General features: G+C 41.5%; 1 protein-coding gene across 6 annotated transcripts in view; it reads right to left on the bottom strand.

Annotated features, from left to right (window-relative positions):
• The window catches only part of LOC116252467 (chaperone protein ClpB3, mitochondrial), a 52,191-nt gene that overhangs the window by 10,919 nt on the left and 19,966 nt on the right, over positions 1-21,306 (bottom strand). For all 6 annotated transcript variants that reach the window (XM_050077342.1, XM_050077345.1, XM_050077346.1 and 3 more), the window contains exons 5-6: positions 20,170-20,224; positions 18,769-18,919 (exon numbers count right to left, since the gene is read on the bottom strand). In XM_050077342.1, coding sequence (XP_049933299.1) covers positions 18,769-18,919; positions 20,170-20,224 — 206 coding nt within the window. The remainder of the gene's footprint in view (positions 1-18,768; positions 18,920-20,169; positions 20,225-21,306) is intronic.

Genomic DNA, 21,306 nt, shown 5'->3' with positions numbered 1-21,306 from the left:
TTTGTTTAGTTATGTTAATATGTCAAGCTATGTAACATGTGTTAAGACGTGTTTATACTCAGTATTAGGCTTGAGAGGGCACTTGTGTAATAATGTTTCTTTTAATGACTTTCTTGTAACTTATCCCTCTCCTCTAGTCTATATAAAGAGGAGTTAGGGATTCTTTCGATGTTAATCAAAGATTAGTTCTCTTAACTTTATCATGGTATCAGAGCTCCAGCCGTCTCCTCCTCAGCGAGTTGTCGCCGACTGAGCGGCGCCGCCGCCGCCTCATCGGCGTCAGTCGCCGCCGCCGCCCTGTGCCGCCCTGTTCATTGCCGCCTCGCCCTTTGCCGCCCTGTCCATTGCCGCCTGATCCATCCCTGCTGCCCCTCGTCGCCCTACCCATTGTCTGCCTGCGCCCGTCCGCCTGCGCCACCGCCGCCCGTCTCCCTGCGCCCGTCCTCCTGCGCCCGTCCGCCTGCGCCGCCGCCGCCCGTCTGCCTTCGCCGCCGCCTCAACGCTGATTTTTTCCTCTCTGCGTCTTTCCGCTGCATGCTGCTCCGCCGCTGCTCTGCACGCTGCTCCTCCGCTGCACGCTGCTCCGCCGCTGTTCCGCCGCTGCTCTGCCCGTGGTTCTGCACGCTGATTTTCTTCTCACCGTCGTCTCTGGTATCTCTCTTCGTTCAGCTCTGCTGTTGCCTCTTCTCGCCGATCGGACTTCTGGATTGCTACCTGCGTTAACTACATATTGCTTCATGATCAGCATGTTGTCTTTCGATATGTGATTGTATTCTTTTGCCTGCACTTCCTATTCCGTGGCTCGGTTTCCTCCTTTGTGTTGAAAGATGTCTGAAATTAGTAGTGGCGCTAATACCTCTTCCTTTGTATCGTCGGGAGAGATGAAGAGTTCCCCATTTTCCAGCATTATCACCAAAATGGATGGGGGTAATTACGAGATGTGGGCCATGCAAGTAAAAAGAACTTTGATCGCCCATGAGAAGGAACATCTCATATTGGAGCCCGAGCCCGTACAGAAGGTAGGAAAATATACTACTTGGTTTAAAGATAATTCATTGGTTATGGTATGGATTGTTGGTACTCTCTCACAAGAAATTGCAAATGAAGTCTTGCACAAGGACAGTGCAAAGGATATGTGGGATTCCCTTGCTGCCACTTATTCACAGGCAAGAAATGAAACGCGCATTATGCAGCTTCATCATGATATCCATCAGATGCGCCAAGATGGCAGACCTCTTCACACTTATTATTCTAGTCTCAAGTCCATGTTTGAGAGACTGAATAGCTACTTTCCCGCATGCAAGTGTGAACAACAAAAGGCATACAGAGATATGCTTATGGTAGGGGTCTTTCTTTCTGGTTTAGACTCTGTTTATGAATCCGCAAAGAACCAAATGCTTACTAGTCCCTCGATTCCTCCTATTGATGAGGCTTACAGTAGGCTCAGCAGAATTCCGATCTCTGCATCGACTGTTCCTGATACCACTTCTGCTATGCTTGCTACTCGTGGCAGAGGAGGACCCTTTTTTGCCAGAGGAAGAGGGGGCCGTGGCCGTGGCAATACCCCTTCGCGCCCTGTATGTCAGTTTTGTCACCGCATTGGTCATACTGTGGATAAGTGTTGGCAGAAACATGGTCGTCCAGCTTTTGCAAATCAGACTGTATCTACTGATTCTCCTGAGCAGCCTAAGCCTCAGCACATGGTATCCTCCAGTGAGTTGCATGTAGATGACATTCTCTCTCAGTTGAGGCACTTGATTGGCGACAGCGCCCATCCATCCCCTGGTCCGACCACTTCTACTGTTCCTACCGCTGCGAGTGCTTCTTCATCTGGTATGTATTCTGCTTGTACAGTCTGCTCTCCTCCTGACACTACAGATTGGCTTATTGATTCTGGTGCATCGACACATCTCTGTGGGGATAAGATGCAATTCACCTCTTACGTCCCTACTCCACCGGGTCGTTCGGTTATTCTAGCAGATGGAAAAGATTCACCAGTTGTTGGACATGGAGAGGTCCAACTTACTTCATCATTGCCGCTGCAGCACGTTCTTCATGCACCAGAATTCCCCCATAGCCTACTTTCTATCAGTCAGATTACCAGAGAATTAAATTGTCGTGCTATATTTGACTCTTCCTCTCTTGTGTTTCAGGATATACTGACGGGCAGGGTGATTGGCAGTGGCCGTGAACAGGGAGGTCTCTACAGGCTAGTGCACTCCTTTCCCTTTGCTGGATCTACCTCGTCGGGGTCGTCCTCATCCTCGGCTTATACTTGGCATTTACGTTTTGGACATCTCCCGTTTCAGAAACTGCTGCATGTTCTCCCTCAGCTGTCTCATAAGTCGTCTTTTCAATGTGAGTCTTGTCAGTTAGGCAAACACCATCGGTCATCCTTTCCTCCGCGGTCTAGTAGAAGTAGCCACTCTGTGTTTGAGTTACTTCATTTTGATGTTTGGGGCCCGAGTCGTACTCCTGACCTTCAGGGTCATCGGTATTATCTTGTTGCTGTTGATGATTACAGTCGTGTTAGTTGGGTTTTTCTTATGAAACACAAATCTGAAGCGGGTCATGTAATCAAAAATTTTATCAATGAAATTCTGACTCAGTTTGATACTTGTGTCAAGATTGTGCGCTCTGACAATGCTCTTGAGTTCTGTGCTTCCTCTTTAGAACAATTTTTCAGGGATAAGGGTATCATTCACCAAACTTCTTGTGCCTATACCTCTCAACAAAACGGGGTTGCTGAAAGAAAACACCGCCATATTCTTGATGTCGCCAGAACCATTATCATACACAGCCATGTTCCCCATTCTTATTGGGGAGATGCTGTTCTTACAGCATGCTATCTTATTAATCGCATGCCGTCATCCGTGTTGGGAGATCTTATTCCTTTCTCTGTTCTTTTTCCTGACAGAGAATTGTTTTCTGTTGCACCTCGTATTTTTGGATGTGTTGCCTTTGTTCAGTTACTTGGTCCTGGGCGAGATAAGTTATCCCCTCGGGCTATCAAAACGATCTTTGTTGGTTATTCCCGCACTCAAAAGGGATATCGTTGTTATGATCCTTCTACTCGTCGATATTATGTGAGTGCTGATGTTACATTTTTTGAGTCCACCTCTTATTTCTCTCCCAATGGAACTCAATTAAGGGTGCCTGAATTTAGTGATGAAGTCCACCTTCCTTTACCTCTCATGAGTTATCCACAACCCGTTGCTTCGCGTTTTGGGGCTATCTACCAACGTCGCACTAAACCTGTTCAACCTGCCCCCTGTGCTCCTGTGCCTTCACCCAGCATGCCCAAGGTACTTCCTGAACACACAAATCCTGCTGACCATTCTTTATGTGATGATGCCACAGGGGACTCTCCAGAGCATGCTACTGGTCCTCATATTAATGAACTTGATATGCCTATTGCTCAAAGGAAAGGCAAACGCAGTTGCACTATGCATCCTCTCTCTGGTCATTTGTCCATGGCTCGACTCACTCCTACTTACCGCCAGTTTGTCAAGGGACTGTCGGCTGTAGCTCTTCCACAGACTCCTATGGACGCTCTTTCTGATCCCAAATGGGCCGCAGCTATGCAAGAAGAGATGGATGCCCTTCAGTCTAGAGGCACCTGGACACTAGTTACTCCTTCATCTGATGCAGCTATTGTTGGTTGTCGATGGGTATTTACTGTTAAATACAGAGCAGATGGCAGCATTGAGAGATATAAGGCTCGCTTGGTTGCAAAAGGCTATACTCAGACTTATGGGGTTGATTATTATGATACCTTCTCTCCTGTGGCCCGACATGCTTCTTTACGGGTTCTTCTCGCTGTTGCCGTCAGCAAGAATTGGTCTCTATCACAGCTTGATGTCAAAAATGCCTTTCTGTATGGTGACCTACATGAAGAAGTGTATATGCAGCAACCACCAGGGTTTGTTGCTGAGGGGGAGTGTCAGAAAGTGTGTAGATTGAGAAAGGCAATTTATGGTCTGAAACAAAGTCCTCGAGCTTGGTTTCAAAAATTATCAGAGAATATTGAGTATGAGGGCTTCAGACGTTCTTCGGCTGATCATTCCCTTTTTGTCAAGAAAACTTCTACAGGTACAGTGATAGTTCTTGTCTATGTTGATGATATCATTGTTACAGGGGATGATATTCAGGGGATTTCCAACATCAAGGGCGTCCTTGGACGACACTTTGTCACCAAGGATCTTGGTGAGCTACGCTATTTCCTAGGTATTGAGTTTGCCAGAAATCAGAAGGGTCTTATCATGTGCCAAAGGAAATACGTTACTGATGTCTTGCAAGAGACAGGTATGCTAGGATGTCGACCTGCCTCTACACCCATGGACATCAATACTCGCTTGTATGATGATGATACTGAAGATGTTGATGCTAGACAATATAGAGGGATTGTTGGGAAGCTCCTATATATCACTGTTACTCGACCTGATATTGCCTATGCTGTCAGCAGAGTGAGTCAATTTATGGATAAGCCCAAGAAAGTCCATTGGGATGCTGCCATGATGATTCTCAGGTATCTGAAAAATTCACCAGGAATGGGACTCTTCTTTCAAAATGGTACATCTCTCACTATATCTGTGTATGTTGATGCTGATTATGCGGGATGTCACCTTGACAGAAAATCCACTACTGGGTTTTGTGTGTTTATTGGATCCAACTTGGTTACATGGAAGAGTAAGAAGTGTTAAAATATAAAGCCTTCACCAGCACGTTGAAGAGGAGTCTCTTAGGATTCCACCTCCTTGTAGAATGTGTTAAAATATTTAATGTCCTTGTGACATGTGAAGAGTCTCCTAGGATTCTATGTTATAGTTAATATCCTTGTTATATGGGAAGTCTCCTAGGATTCTATGTTGTAGTTAATATCCTTGTAATATGTGAAGTCTCTTAGGTTTCTATGATGTAATTAATGTCCTTGGAGCTTGTGAAATCTCTTAGGATTCTACAATTGGAGACTCTTAGAATTCTGAAAATGAGATTATAAATAGAGGCCGTGCAAACCATTTTGGCTACGGCTTCTTCTCCTCAGTTTCTTCTTGTTTTCATTCTCTCTCTCTCTCTCTCTCTCTCTCTCTATCTTCCTGCGTGAGTGCTGTTTTCGGGTTACAGATATTGGTGCTACATTTCTATCATGGTATCAGAGCGCCAGGTTACGTTATCTCTACCAAACGAAATGCCCAAACAGGTCTGATCTGGTTAGAACTCTTTTCTCATCTTGTCTCTATCCTGAATTTACTTGTCTCTTGCGCAATTCTTGTTCCTTTTTCTTCTTGCTTACCAAGGACACATCTTGCTATATCGTGTCTTCTTTCCCTCTCATCTTCTACCTATATACCATTCCTTTCTGCTGTCATGGAAAACCTTTCGCATTCTGGCATGTCCTCAAGTTTTCTTCCTCACCTTATTACCGAAAAACTCAACCATGAGAATTATCTGATCTGGAAAAGGCAAATCATGCCTTTCATAAGAAGTCAAGGCCTCTTTGGACATCTCGATGGTTCAACAAAGGCTCCACCAATATCCGTCTTACAGGAAATAAAAAATGAGGCAGGAGAAGTTATTGCTGTTCATGAAGACAACAATCCTGAACATGCTATGTGGATGAGACGTGATCAAAGTCTGGTTGCGTATATTTTGTCCACTTTATCTCAACAAGTGTTACTTTCAGTTTCTGATGATTGTACTGCAGAAGAATTATGGGAAACCCTTGCTGATACCTTTTCCCAAATATCAGAAGCTCGAATTATGTACTTAAAGAAAGAATTTCAGAATTTGAGCAAAGGTTCAACGTCTATCATGGATTATTTGGGGCGTATTAAGGCCGTCGCAGACCAACTTGCTGCCTCAGGGAATAACATTTCTGATAAGGAAAAGGTGCAGCAAACCTTGAATGGACTTGGGCATGATTATCATGCTTTTATTACAGCTCTTGAGGTCCTTCCTGTTCTGCCTTCCTTCAACGAACTACAAGGTAAACTTCTCCAACATGAAATGAATATGAAAAGAGTCATTGAAAGGACTGATCAAGGGAACTCCCAAAATGTGTTGGCTATGAATGTAAAGTTTGGTAAGAGCCATGGGAACTCCAACCATGGTGGTCGTGGCATTCTACCAACACCACATAACCAAGGTATGTCTCTTTTGGATACTTCAAGAAAAATACCAATTTGTTTTCAGTGCAACAAGAAAGGACACATGAAGGCACAATGTTGGTTTAATCCTCAAAATAAAAACAAAGGGGTAAGACATGATTATAAACAAGGAGGACAAAGTTCTAAATCCACCACTGAAGATATGCAACAGCTATTGATGGCCGCATTCTCAAAGATGACTATAAAGCAAAATGAGCAGGGAGAATGGTTCTTGGATTCAGGTGCAGCTACCCATGTGACAGGAAATGCAGGTAAATTGACTAACTTATCCCCTCATTACGGTAGAAGTTGCATTATAACAGGTGATGGAAAATCTCATCCTATTACACATATTGGAAATGCACATATTCCATTGTCATCCTCGTCTCTATCACTGTCTAATGTTGTTCTTGCTCCCAATATCAAAAAGAACATCATATCCATTTCTAAACTCATTGATGATACAAGCTCTTCTGTTGAATTCACACCTTCTTCTGTCTATGTCAAGGACCTCCAAACGAAGAAAATGTTCGCTAGAGGGGAGCGTCAAGGGAATATGTACGTCCTCAAGGAATGTCTACCCAAGGATTCATCCACTTTTGATATAGGATTGAAGACATTTTCTCTTTCTCATAATGCGTCATCAGTGCCAAGTTCTTGCCATTTTCAATCAAAAGTAAGGGGCCCTAACCAATTTTTGGAGTCTGATTTGTGGCATAGTCGGCTAGGACACTGTGGTCGACATTTCATTGAAAAACTTGTGACAGATAGTCTCATTCCAAGATCAAGTTTACCTCTTACTTCAAGTGTCAAAAAATGTTCAAGTTGTGGACTTTGTAAGAGTCATGTTTTACCTTTCCATAATATAAATCAAAGGGCTTCCAAACCTTTTGAAACTATTTTTTCTGATGTATGGGGGCCAGCCCCTATTGATTCCATGTCTGGGTCAAGATATTATGTCTTATTCATTGACTCTTACTCACGTTTCACCTGGATTTACTTCATGAAACACAAATCAGAAGTACCTCACATATTTCGAAACTTCTATGCCATGATTCAAACTAAATTTTCATCCAATGTGGTGCATTTTCAATGTGATGGAGGGGGAGAATATTCCTCGCTTGATTTTATTGAATTTCTACGTGAAAAAGGGATAACTAGACAAATTTCCTGCCCTTACACACCACAACAAAATGGTGTAGTTGAGCGGAAACATCGACATATAGTTGAAAGCGCCATGAGCATGATGCATGATACTAATGTGCCCATTTCCTTGTGGACTGAAGCCTTCCATACTGCTGTATACATAATAAATTGTTTGCCTATGACACTACGTGAAAAAGGGATAACTAGACAAATTTCCTGCCCTTACACACCACAACAAAATGGTGTAGTTGAGCGGAAACATCGACATATAGTTGAAAGCGCCATGAGCATGATGCATGATACTAATGTGCCCATTTCCTTGTGGACTGAAGCCTTCCATACTGCTGTATACATAATAAATTGTTTGCCTATGACACTCTTGATGTCTAAATCGCCATATTTTACACTCTTAGGCAAACAACCTGATTACAAGAACTTGAAGGTTTTTGGTTGTGTATGCTATGTTCACGTTGATGCTGCCTTGAGGAACAAGTTTCAAGACAAAGCTATTCAATGTAGATTCGTTGGATATGCTGATGAATATAAAGGTTTTCGATGCTATGATCCAACAACTAAACGTATCAAAACTTCAAGAAATGTCATTTTTGATGAACATAGTTTTGATAATACAAATGAAATGCCTATGACCATTGAATCTTATGATCCCTGGACCAGTACACAGTTATTCAATGCAGATCCTGTTATAGAAAATGATGTGCCTCAAAGTGAAGATTCAGAGAGAGCAATACAACCGTCGGATATGGCTCAAAGTGAAAATCAAGAAGATCCAACACAGTCATTAAGTCATCACGAAAACAATAATGAACAGAGCAACGATGCACATCGGTATTCGGGTCTTATCTACAGTCGACGACTAAGGGACAGAGATGCTCACAGTGAAGAAGACAACATGCCCCACCTTAGAAGATCCCAACGCATTCGTCATCCCATTCACAGGTGGGTTAGCTATGATTCTTTATCACTTGATTTTCAGTTATTCATGGCAAAAGTTGGCAAGGAGGAAGAACCTACTTCATTTGATGAAGCATCAAAATCACATCATTGGAGAAAGGCTATGAAAGAAGAAATGGATGCCTTGCATGAATGTGGAACATGGGAGATCGTTCCGAGGCCACACGAAAAGAACGTAGTGAGCTCCAAATGGGTATACAAAATTAAATACAAACCTGACGGCAGCATAGAAAGACACAAAGCAAGGTTAGTAGCAAAAGGGTTTACACAACAATATGGAGAAGATTATGATGAGACATTCAGCCCTGTGATCAAAATGGGAACAATTCGCGTGATTATATCATTGGCAGTTGAATATGGATGGAGACTACATCAAATGGATGTGAAGAATGCTTTTCTTCATGGTGATTTAAGGGAGGAAGTATATATGGAACAACCTCCAGGATACACGAAAGGAGACTCTCATGCATGGGTTTGCAAACTAAGAAAATCTATTTATGGACTTAAACAGGCCTCACGTTCGTGGTTTGACAGTTTCTCTTGCAAGATTCAAGAATGTGGTTTTCGGAGATGTCCTCTAGATCACTCTCTTTTCATTTATCGAAAGGAAAACATATTTACTTTACTTCTTATATATGTTGATGATATTGTTATCACAGGCAATTCAGAAAAACACATAGAAGAAGCTAAAGTTTTGATGATGCAAAACTTCAAAATGAAAGAGCTTGGTGATTTACGATTCTTTCTTGGAGTGGAGATTGATAGGCACAATAATCGCCTCACATTGACACAACAGAAATACACGTTGGATTTGTTGAAAAAGTCAGGTATGTCTGATTGTAAGCCTGTTGGAACTCCTAGTGTTCTAAATCAAAGACTAAGTGCTCAAGATGGGGAGTTATATGAAGATCCTACGCAATATCGAAGTATTGTTGGGGCACTTCAATATCTTACATTTACTAGACCAGATATTATATATGCTGTGAATCAAGTATCCCAATTTATGCATGCACCTAGAGATACTCACATGGATGCTGTCAAAAGAATATTAAGATATCTTAAAGGGACAGCAAGAGATGGCTTAGTTTATGGTAAGAGTGAAAATATAACTACTGGACATCAACTTATGACATTCACAGATGCAGATTGGGCTGGAGATCCCGATCAAAGAAAGTCCATTTCTGGTTTTTGTATTTTCATTGGACGTAATCTTGTGTCTTGGAGTTGTCGAAAGCAAAAGGCAGTAGCAAGATCCAGCACTGAAGCTGAATACAGATGCATGGCTGCAGGTACTGCTGAAGTTACATGGGTTAGACATTTGCTAGAAGACATTGGAGAAAAGATTAAAACATCAATGTTAATGTGCGATAATCAAAGCGCTATTAACATTGCCTTTAATCCCGTACAACATGGTCGAACAAAGCACATTGAGATTGATCAACACTTTGTTAGACAAAAGGTGGAAGACAAGGAAATTCAGCCTATTTATGTTCGTACAGATGAACAAGTTGCAGACTTATTTACAAAAGGATTAACAAAGGAACGATTCTGGTTTCTAAAAGGCAAGTTGTACATGGTGCAAAACCATGCACAACTTGAGGGAGGGTGTTAAAATATAAAGCCTTCACCAGCACGTTGAAGAGGAGTCTCTTAGGATTCCACCTCCTTGTAGAATGTGTTAAAATATTTAATGTCCTTGTGACATGTGAAGAGTCTCCTAGGATTCTATGTTATAGTTAATATCCTTGTTATATGGGAAGTCTCCTAGGATTCTATGTTGTAGTTAATATCCTTGTAATATGTGAAGTCTCTTAGGTTTCTATGATGTAATTAATGTCCTTGGAGCTTGTGAAATCTCTTAGGATTCTACAATTGGAGACTCTTAGAATTCTGAAAATGAGATTATAAATAGAGGCCGTGCAAACCATTTTGGCTACGGCTTCTTCTCCTCAGTTTCTTCTTGTTTTCATTCTCTCTCTCTCTCTCTCTCTCTCTCTCTATCTTCCTGCGTGAGTGCTGTTTTCGGGTTACAGATATTGGTGCTACATTTCTATCAAGAAGCAGACAGTGGTTGCCAGATCAAGTGCAGAATCTGAGTATAGAGCTATGGCTCAGGCTACTGCTGAAGTTATGTGGGTTAGATCTCTGATGTTGGATCTTACTGTGGAAGTGCCTCTTCCTATGCAATTGTTAGGTGATAACAAAGCTGCTCTGTTTATTGCTAATAATCCTGCTTTCCATGAGAGAACCAAGCATGTTGAAGTAGATTGTCACTATACCAGAGACATGATTCAAAAGGGGTTTGTAAGCACCTCCCATATTTCAACTACAGGGCAAACTGCTGATATTTTTACTAAAGCTCTTGCAAGAGGACCATTCCAAAGTTGTTGTTCCAAGTTGAGCTTGTTTGACATATACGCTCCAACTTGAGGGGGAGTGTTAAGACGTGTTTATACTCAGTATTAGGCTTGAGAGGGCACTTGTGTAATAATGTTTCTTTTAATGACTTTCTTGTAACTTATCCCTCTCCTCTAGTCTATATAAAGAGGAGTTAGGGATTCTTTCGATGTTAATCAAAGATTAGTTCTCTTAACTTTATCAACATGGGTATTGCTCCTTCTTATGTAACACAACACGCGTACTGCTCTGATGCACCGTACCGGTACAATACTAGTATAGGTACCGGTATGCACTTAGGTACACCTGGGTATGTTCAACGTATCCAAGTACATACCGTCCATTTTCGGAATCGGCTTGAAAACGTCTACTGGTTAAGGTACATTAAAGAGAAAACACAGAGCCCTCAACGGTTTCTGCATTTCAACCACAGCAACTGACGACAGCGCTCCACTCTGGTGAACAACGACTTCTCTAGCAAATGGCAACTTCTCCGATGACCAACGACTTCTCCAGCCAAGGGCGACGCCTATAAATTTTTATAGTATCGCACTGAACTGCAAGAGTCCGGTCCTGTTAAAATCCAAGAGAGAAAATAAGTTGTCGACGGAGAAAGGGGCCTTCAACAAAAGTTCAATAGTTTCGTCGACGATTGTATTCGACTATCAAGGATTCCGAGTGACATGATCGTCTCGCTCTATATATTATTTGGCACTTTTTGCTCAATATTTTGATTACCTGAGGCAATTTTTCTGGGTCATGTGGGCCTTTTTTGCCTACTCAATCTCTTGATTCATTTGAACTAGGGCTCAATTCGGCTTTTTTTTTTCGGTTGGTTCCGTTACTTTTTTCGTTGTGTATTCATCTGAATTAGGGCTCGATTTTGCAGCTTTGTTGGCCCTGTTAAATATTTTGTCTCTTTCTCTGACGTTCATGAAAATATACAGAACTAGCGGAAAATGTCGTTAATGATCATTCTTGTTTCTCACCAGTTTTTATATTTCATAGTGATCCTCTTCTATTTTTTTGAGTATCTACTTTTGTCATGGAAGGGTGCCGTTGGCTGCCACGCTCTCCTATAACCAATATGTTACTAATAGAAACATTACGAATCCATTTGATTGTATGTCTTTGACAGGAAATATTGAGTGTGGTTATATGTGACCATTGGTGTCTTGTGTAGAACGGAATACTTAATTTCTGTCTTGGATCTTGCTGGGTCATGAATCAGGTTCTGCTATGTTACCTCAATAAATGGTTGCCCATGGATCGATGAGCATGCTGTAGGAGCAATAGTTGATCTTTCTACTTGAATGGTTCCTTTAAAGTTTAAACTGTGAACTTTTTATTGGAGGGGTGGTTTCATGATTTATGAATATGCTATTTTGGTATATATATATATATATATATATATATATATATATGTCAAGTTTTTTGAAAATGGTCTGTACCCACACCCATACCTATATGACATAGATGTCAAGTTATTTTGATTAACTATTAGTCTATTAGTATTACTAATATTTGAAATGTGGATGTAGAAACATGCAATGGAAGAAGAAAACGAAGACAAAACACAAGATATACGTGGAAAACCTTAGGAAGAGGTGAAAAACCACGGAGAAGCTCTAACCTAGGGGCAAAACCGCAACCCTAGGAGAGAGAAGATTATTTTCCACTTAATCAACAAATTTACAATAAGTGGAGATTATAAGAGAGAGAGGTAGAGAGCCCGCCTAGGGTACCGAGCCAGCCTTGGTATCCACGCCCATGGGACCGGGTCCATATCCTGACCCGGTTCCCTATTACAAGATATTCTAACACTCCCCCTCAAGCTTGGCATACATGTCGAACATGCCAAGCTTGCTAACATTCTTTTCAAATTGAGATGTACATAGGGCTTTAGTTAAAACATTTGCAACTTGATCTTCAGACTTCATATAAGGCAGGATCAATTCCTTTGAATCTATGCGTTCCCGTATGAAATGACGATCTATCTCCACATGTTTGGTTATGTCATGAAGAACAAGATTATTAGCTAGGTTAATCGCAGACTTGTTGTCACAATACATCTTCATCTTCTCTTTCATTTCAACCCCAATATCTGCTAGAAGAATCTTTAGCCATAACATTTCTGTAACCCCCATAGCAACTGCCCTGTATTCGGCCTCAGTGCTGGATCTAGAGCAGACTTCCTGCCTTTTACTCCTCCATACCACCAGGTTACCCCCCAGAAAGATACAGTACCCTGTGGTAGACCTTTTAGTATCTGTGCACCCTGCCAAATCAGCATCAGAGTATCCTTCAATATTCAGTTGGTCCTGCTGAGTATACAGTAACCTTTTCCCTGGGTCATTCTTTAGGTACCCCAACACTCTTTCTGCACTCTTCCAGTGACAATCAGTAGGAGCATGCATAAACTGACTCAACACATTCACAGCATAAGTAATATCAGGGCGAGTAAGAGTAAGATAAATAAGCTTACCAACTAGCCTCTGATATCGTCCTTTTCCTTCCTCATCCAGGATATTACCAGTTTTGATACTTAGCTTTGTACCAGACTTCATTGGAGTTAGAAGGGCCCGCATCCCAGTTTACCTCTCTCCTTTAGAAGATCCAGAGTGTACTTCCTTTGGCTCATAATAAGTCCTGTCTCTGATCGAGCAATCTCTATTCCCAGAAAGTACCTTAATTTACCCAGATCTTTAAGATCAAATTCAGCAGCTAACCTCTCCTTCATCTTCCTTTTCTCTTCTTCGTCGTCACCTGTGACAATCATATCATCAACATATACAAGAAAGAAGAAGGCTCACCAGACCATTTCTCTGCTTAATGAATAGGATGTAATCACCGTTTCCCTGTTTGTATCCATTAGTCTTCATTACTACCCTCAGTCTTTCAAACCATGCTCTAGGAGATTGCTTTAGTCCATACAAGGCTTTCTTGAGAATGACAACATTTTCCACTTTGGGCATACCCAAGAGGCATGCTCATATAGACCTCTTCCTCTAGATGGCCGTTCAGGAATGCATTCTTGACATCAAGCTGGTCCATGCTCCACTTCTTTTGCACTGCTAGTGCTAAGATGTCCCTCACTGTCTTCAGTTTAGCAACAGGAGCAAAGGTTTCAAGATAATCAATTCCATATTTTTGGCTGAACCCCTTTGCCACTAGACGAGCCTTATACCGTTCCACAGTACCATCAGGTTTGTACTTCACATTAAACACCCACTTGGAACCAACTAAGTGAGTCCCCTTGGGAATATCAACCACTTCCCAAGTGTTGTTCTTTGCCAAGGCATTCATCTCATCTGTCATGGCCTGTAGCCATTTAGGATTCTCTTTAGCATCTTCCACACACCTGGGAATCACAGACATAGACAAGGAAGTAATAAAGCATTTGTAATCCTTGCTGAGTTTTGCATATGAAACAAATCTCTGAATGAGGTGAGAAGTACATGACCTGGTTCCCTTGCGCACGGCTATAGGAAGATCTTCATTTAGTGGACTTGGTTCATTCGGGGAACTCATAGGATTGGGATTGGTTACATCAACATCTTCAAGCACATCTTTCTTCTTCCTGGTGTACACCTGGCCAAACAAATGATCACAGGCAGTGGGCTGTTCATCCCCAGAGCCCCCTTCCACATGACTGTCTCTATCATCTCTGACTGTGTCTGCCACACTGTGACTAACCTTGTAGTCCAAGAAATCCATAAACTGAATCAGTTGGTTTGAAGAATACTCTTCCACACTGTTGCCTATACACTCCCCCTGAAGAGGATTCACAGGAAAGTACGCCTCATGTTCATGAAAGGTAACATCCCGGGAGACATAAATTTTGAAAGTGATAGGATCAATACATTTGTATCCCTTTTGAGTTGAGGAATACCCCAAAAAGACAGCTTTGATGGACCGAGGGTCAAGCTTCTTGAGGGTAGGACTGTGATCATGGACAAAACAAATACACCCAAACACCCGATGAGTAAGAGGCCAAGGGTTATGAGTGGGCATGAGCACAGAATAAGGAGAACGGCCATTCAACACACGAGTAGGCACTATATTAATAAGGTGGGCACTAGTGAGAAGAGCATCACCCCAGTAGTGCTTAGGAACGTGTCTATGAAACATAATAGCCCGGGTGACATCTAATAAATGGCGATTTTTCCGTTCAGCCACGCCATTTTGGGGAGGTGTGTAACTACAGGACGTCTCATGAACAATACCCTTGCTCCTCAAGAAGTCATTTAGGGATTGGGAGACATACTCTCGAGCATTATCAGTGCGAAAAGCCTGAACAGATGTCTGAAATTGGGTCTCAACAAATGCAACAAAATTTTTGACAATGACAGAAACTTCACTACGTTCTTTCAACAGGTACACGAACGTACAATGGGAGTAGTCATCAATAAGAGTCATAAAGTAATGAAAACCACGACAAGTGGATACTCCCGAAGGATCCCAAACATCAAAGTGAACCAAAGCAAACAGACGGGTGGTTTTATTGAAAGAATAGGGTACGAAGCCCTAACATGTTTAGCCAACTGACACACTTCACAGGTGAAGGAGTCCATGGAAACAGAAGTAAAAAAACTAGGAAACAATTTCTTGATCAACTGGAATGGGAGATGTCCCAGCCGCTCGTGCCATCGCATGATAGTAGATCTGTCCTCCACGCCTGACAACTGTCCACTAGTGGCTGAAATTAGAGCAGAAGCAACCTGCACGGGCAGTCTGTAGAGTCCATCAATAACCGAACCAATCCCAATCTTCTTCCCCGTCACTAAGTCTTGCAGGAAACAACGATCAACATAGAAGATTAGATTGCAATTGAGTTCTTTGGTAATACTGCTGACAGATAACAGATTCACAGGGATGATTCACAGGGATATTGGGAACATGTAGAGGATTATGAAGACGGTATTTATTCAACAAGGACAAACTCCCTTTTCCAGCCATAGAAATAGAAGACCCATCAGCCATAGACATGCGTTGCTGCCCGGAAGACAATTTGTATTCTTGAAACATCTTAGGGTCCCCTGTCATATGATGCGTAGCTCCGCTGTCAACAATCCAATCACCAAGAGAGGAATTACCTTGATCGCTTGTGGCAACAAGAGCTTGGGCTAACTTAGCTCCCTCAGACATGGATGCCTCCTCCGGAGTAGTAGAGGCCATAGATAGTCGGCTGATGTACGCTTGCAATTCCTTGATTTGATCAGAGGAGAGCTTTGATTTTTCAACACTCGAGGAGCTACCCTGATTAGAAGCAGGCACAGGAGGACCCCGCCGACTAAAAGGAGGACGACCACGGGTAAGCCGCTTTTCAGGGTGAATATCCCAACAAAAATCAACAGAATGCCCCAACTTGTTACAATGACTACAACGTCGAACAGGACGCTGTCCAATCCCTGAAGTACGGCTAACAAAGGCTGAGGGGGAACTCCCATGACTAGAGTCAATATGCATCACCTGACGTCGTTGTTCCCTAGATTCCGCCCGAGCATACACTTCCTCAATCCCAGGGATCTCATCACAGTTGAGAATTTGACTCCTAATGGATTCAAATTCATCACGCAGACCTCCAAGAAAAATAAAGGTCCGGTCCATCCATTCTTTTTCCCAGTACAAGGCATGATCAGAACCACAATTCCAGTCATCATTCACATGATAGTCCAGTTCCTCCCATTTAGTTTTCAGGGCTGCATAGAAGGATGCCACAGACAAGTCACCCTGTTTAAAGGAGTAGATGCTACGTTTAATCTGGTACGTACGCAGGACCCTTTTCTTACGGCCATACATCCTCGCAAGCACAGTCCACATATCATAGGCGGTCGACTTTCGCAAAATAAGTGGCTGAATATCAGCAGAAACAGAGCTAATGATCCACACCTTAACTTGACTGTCTTCCAATGCCCAAGTCGCCCATCGAGGATCTGCTTTACTGGGCGCAGGTTTCTCTCCCGTGATATAGGGAAGATGACCGCGACTAGTTATCCCTATTTCGAGTGCAGCAGACCAAGAGAGATAGTTGTCTTTATCCAGCCGAATGGAGGTGACTTGAACCGGCAAGTGCTCGCTCTTGGTATTGTTGTTTGTGTCAAAGGCAACATCGATCTTGGGAGTCATTTCTTCTGCCATCAGGATCACCAAAGAGAGACAAAAAACCAGCACCAGGAAACACGACCAGGATTGTGGCCCAAGAACCACGACGATGGCACAGGAGGCAACAGCGCCAAGAAGACGACGGGGATGGAACGGCGGCGGCACTATAACAGGCGACGGCGATGGCGGCACATGGATAACCAGCGGCGAGAAAGCACAACACAGCGACGGTGGCGGCGGGAGACCAGCGGCGGCGGAAACGATAGCGGCGGCGGAAACTCCAGCGGCGGCGGAAACACCAGCAGCGGCGGAATCACACGATCACAGAACAAATCCCACACTTGCTGGCTCTGATACCATGTAGAAACATGCAATAGAAGAAGAAAACGAAGACAAAACACAAGATATACGTGGAAAACCTCAGGAAGAGGTGAAAAACCACGGAGAAGCTCTAACTTAGGGGCAAAACCGCAACCCTAGGAGAGAGAAGATTATTTCAACTTAATCAACAAATTTACAATAAGTGGAGATTATAAGAGAGAGAGGTAGAGAGCCCGCCTAGGGTACCGAGCCAGCCTCGGTATCTGCGCCCCCTATTACAAGATATTCTAACAGTGGACAATAGTATTATAACAAGCATAATCAACTTAAACAATAAAAAATTAATTGTTGATTTCATTGAATATATAAAATCAATAGAAGTTTAACGTTGCTCATTAAATGTAATCTAATTCATATTACAGTATAATACATATTACATATTACATATTATAGTATATAACAGTATACATATTACTAAAGCAGTATATAACAATATAATAGATATTACATATTACAGTGTGTAACACAATCATAGACAGAATACGTACAAGAGTCTAAAAAGTAATACAGACTGTATTATACAATAAAATACAATACGTAACATGAATCATAAACAGAATACATAACAGTCTACTAATGGTTAATCATATTACTAGAAACAGCCGTACATATTACCAGAAACAGCTATAACATATTACAGTATACATATTACTAGAAAATTAGAAACCAGACAGTCATATAAACTACTAGTATATAACAGAAATGGCTTCAGAGCCAGTCATATAACAGAAAGATAAACATAAGAAACTATCAATTCAAACTGAAATTAGAAATCAGAAATCAGAAACAGAAACATATATAAAACAGATAGACTATTTACATAATATATTTACATATAAGTTATATAATATCACAGATAAAGTCATATAACAAACTGTACTTAAAGAAAACGTAATATAATACAAAAGCCTAACAGTACACAATAGTATACATTTAAGTACATAACAGTAACAATACATATAGGTACATAACCATACTAACATATACATATAACAGGTATTACGATACTACATATTATATAACAGGCTAACAATATATATACATATAATAGGTTGATGCAATACTATATAACAGGTATAACAGACTGTACATAACAGTATATACATATAACATGTATTACAATTTACAATACATATAATAGGAACAACAAATTGTATTACAACATATAACAGGCATAACAGGAGGTATTATAACAAAATCATAAGAAATTATCAATACATGGACTAGGTGTGCTGGCGCCTAGGCCAGCCTAGGCATGGCTTAGGCAGCGCCTTGACAACTTTAAGTCACTCTTGAGTTAGCAAGAACTGAATCAGTTTGCCACCCGTTCAATTCAAATTGGCTGAGAAGACAGAGTCCAGCAACATAGAAGACTGCAAATCAGTTTCATTGCCAATAAAAAATGCTTCTGGATTCTACACCTTTCTCTACTTTCATTCCAGGAACTTTTATCTTTGAGATTTTTATGTTGAAACGGCTTTCCTTTTTTCTTACTCAGCCATGTTTTTCCTATATTTGAGGTTATTATTGACAAATACTAACTTCACACTTCACAGAACAAGGGAAAAAAAAAACCTAAACCTCAAATACGTGTAATCATCACAAAAACATATCTACCAACCTGCACCAACAACTGTGTGGATCTCATCAATAAATAATATGATTTGACCATTTGATGCAGTGACCTCTTTTAAAACAGCTTTCAGTCTCTCTTCAAAATCCCCACGAAATTTTGCTCCAGCAATCAGTGAGCCCATATCCAATGAAATCAGCTACAGAAGAGGATAAGTGCAAAATAATGTGAGAAAAAAAACCAAGAAAAAGGTTCAGCATAAAAAGAGATGATCTTCCAAAGCAATATGAGGAACAGAATTACCAGCGGATCACTTGATAATTGATGCAATCCAGCCAATTAAATTGACAGCAAAAAGAAAGAAGGTCCAATTGTCTCCTCAAACTGACAATCCCACTATAAGACTGTCATGACTCATATGAGTGTGACTACAGATGTTTTATCAAAAAAAAAAACAAGGGTGTGGAATGCAGTCTCTCCCTCCAACTCTCTCTCTATCCTATATATATATACATAAGAGAAATTTACAAGTTTGAATTAGGGCAACCATCAATTACTACAGTGAACCTTGTTTATACCTGCACCAGGTGCATGGCAGTCTACTTGAAGTAAAGATGCACTACAGCTATAAGACAAGGATGATTTACTTGGTTTTAAGAAACAGGCAGAATCCATACCGGACTACACAAGGCTCGAATTCGACCAAACCATTGGAAGCTAGATGTTGTAGGATTATTCTCCTAGATATGGGCATAGCATCTGATTATCTAAAGATTCTAAACTAAATAGAACCTAAAACAAGTCACAGAAACAAGCTGACATTGAACTGATCAACCAACAGCAAGTAAGAACAGGAATTAGCATTCAATACAATCATTGTCCACAGCCGTAGGAAGTGCTATACTCAAGTCAATCTGTAAGTACTACTCATGAATGTCAACGTCTGAATATCTTCTGTTTGTTATGCTCTGTAAAGCTTCTCAGTCTCCTAGACATTCAGCAAGAGTGATGCCAAATAAACAGCACAAGTGACAGATCCATTATTCACTCGGGCCTCTGGCATCAGATGCAAAATGTGAGCCATATCCTGCAGCAATGGTGAAAGGCTGAAGGGTGGTCATTCTCGAAGCCTCAATTCTCCTACTCCAGAGTACTGGAACATAAAACTTGCTGAAATTCATGATCCAGGCGTATATCACGCTACAGAAGAGACGGAAGTACAACATCTCCACCTCAACAATCCTTTTTCTGGTATTAAATTTAAAAATCCCTGTGCTAGCAACAAAAGTGCAATGTCTGGACAGCCAGCACCAACTTTGTCAAACTAAAACCAAACAATGTAATACACTACTAAGGAAAAACCTGAATCATAAAACATTCAGTCTGAAGTTTAAAGAGGCCATTGAAAAATAAAATGGAAAAAAAGTTAAACAAGAGAAAGCCTTCTACCTTCCTGTTCATAAGAGGCTCAGGCACATCTCCACGCACGATCCTTTGTGCCAATCTGAAAAACAGACAATCTTATATGAGAGAAAAAGAGGAACATGACAGCAGATTACAGATGATAGTTCAGCGGATAAAATGTTTCCTCATTTTTTCAAGTAAAATGTTTAACCAATACTAGCAAATTCTTGCAATTCGGGCGGATGCACCTGCTTTGCACACATCCTAGGCCCAGACAAAACAAACTTGCTGCCCAAGCCATCAAATGTGTATTCATTGGATACTATGACAATAAAAAAGGACATAAGTGCTTTGATCCCCAGACCAAGAAAGAGATTATCAGTGCGGATGTTACATTCTTTGAATCTCATCCTTATTTTTCTCCTTCGAGTCCTTCTCCGTCTGAGATGCCTATACCGGTTCCTCTTCCTATTCCACCAGTGTCACTTGAGTCGATCCCTCCATCTCAATCTATGTCATGTGAACGTTTCGTTGATCCTCCATTAGTTTACACCTATGTCACACGGATGCGGATGCGATACGGGTGCGGATACGGGGATGCGGGTACGGGTACGACAATTTTCAAAATTTTTGGATACGCGGACACGACTAAATTAAATATTCTAAAAAATAATAAAATTAAAAAAAATTAAAAATAGTTCACTAATATAGGGCATAGAAGAAGAGATTAGGATGAAGAACGACGGAAAAAACCCCCAAATCAACAGAAACCCCCAAATCGGCAAAAACCCCCAAAAACCCCCAAATCAAAAAATGTCCATAGGGCATAGAAGAAGAGATTAGGATGAAGAACGACGGAAAAAACCCCCAAATCGACAAATCCAAAACCGTAATAAACTCCAAATCGACAAACCTAAGTTCTACTATCGGAAAAAATCAAAATAAAAACCACTTACCTCTCTGTCGCGGCCGCCGGACATCACCGGACGTCGCCGTGGATCGCCGGACGCCGTCGCCGTCGCCTGCCATTATCACCCAAGTCCTCTGCTGCAGCACACCGGTGAAGCGAAGTGGAGAGAAGTCGAGGGACGACTGACGAGGGTTTTCAGCGTCAAGTTAAGACGTCGGGTCTGAATTGGGACTTTGGATCGGATATGACCCAAAACTGATCCAAGAGGTGTC

Source organism: Nymphaea colorata, chromosome 4 (genome assembly GCF_008831285.2).
Source record: "Nymphaea colorata isolate Beijing-Zhang1983 chromosome 4, ASM883128v2, whole genome shotgun sequence".
NCBI lineage: Eukaryota > Viridiplantae > Streptophyta > Magnoliopsida > Nymphaeales > Nymphaeaceae > Nymphaea > Nymphaea colorata.
This window is presented reverse-complemented; position numbering and strand designations above follow the sequence as displayed.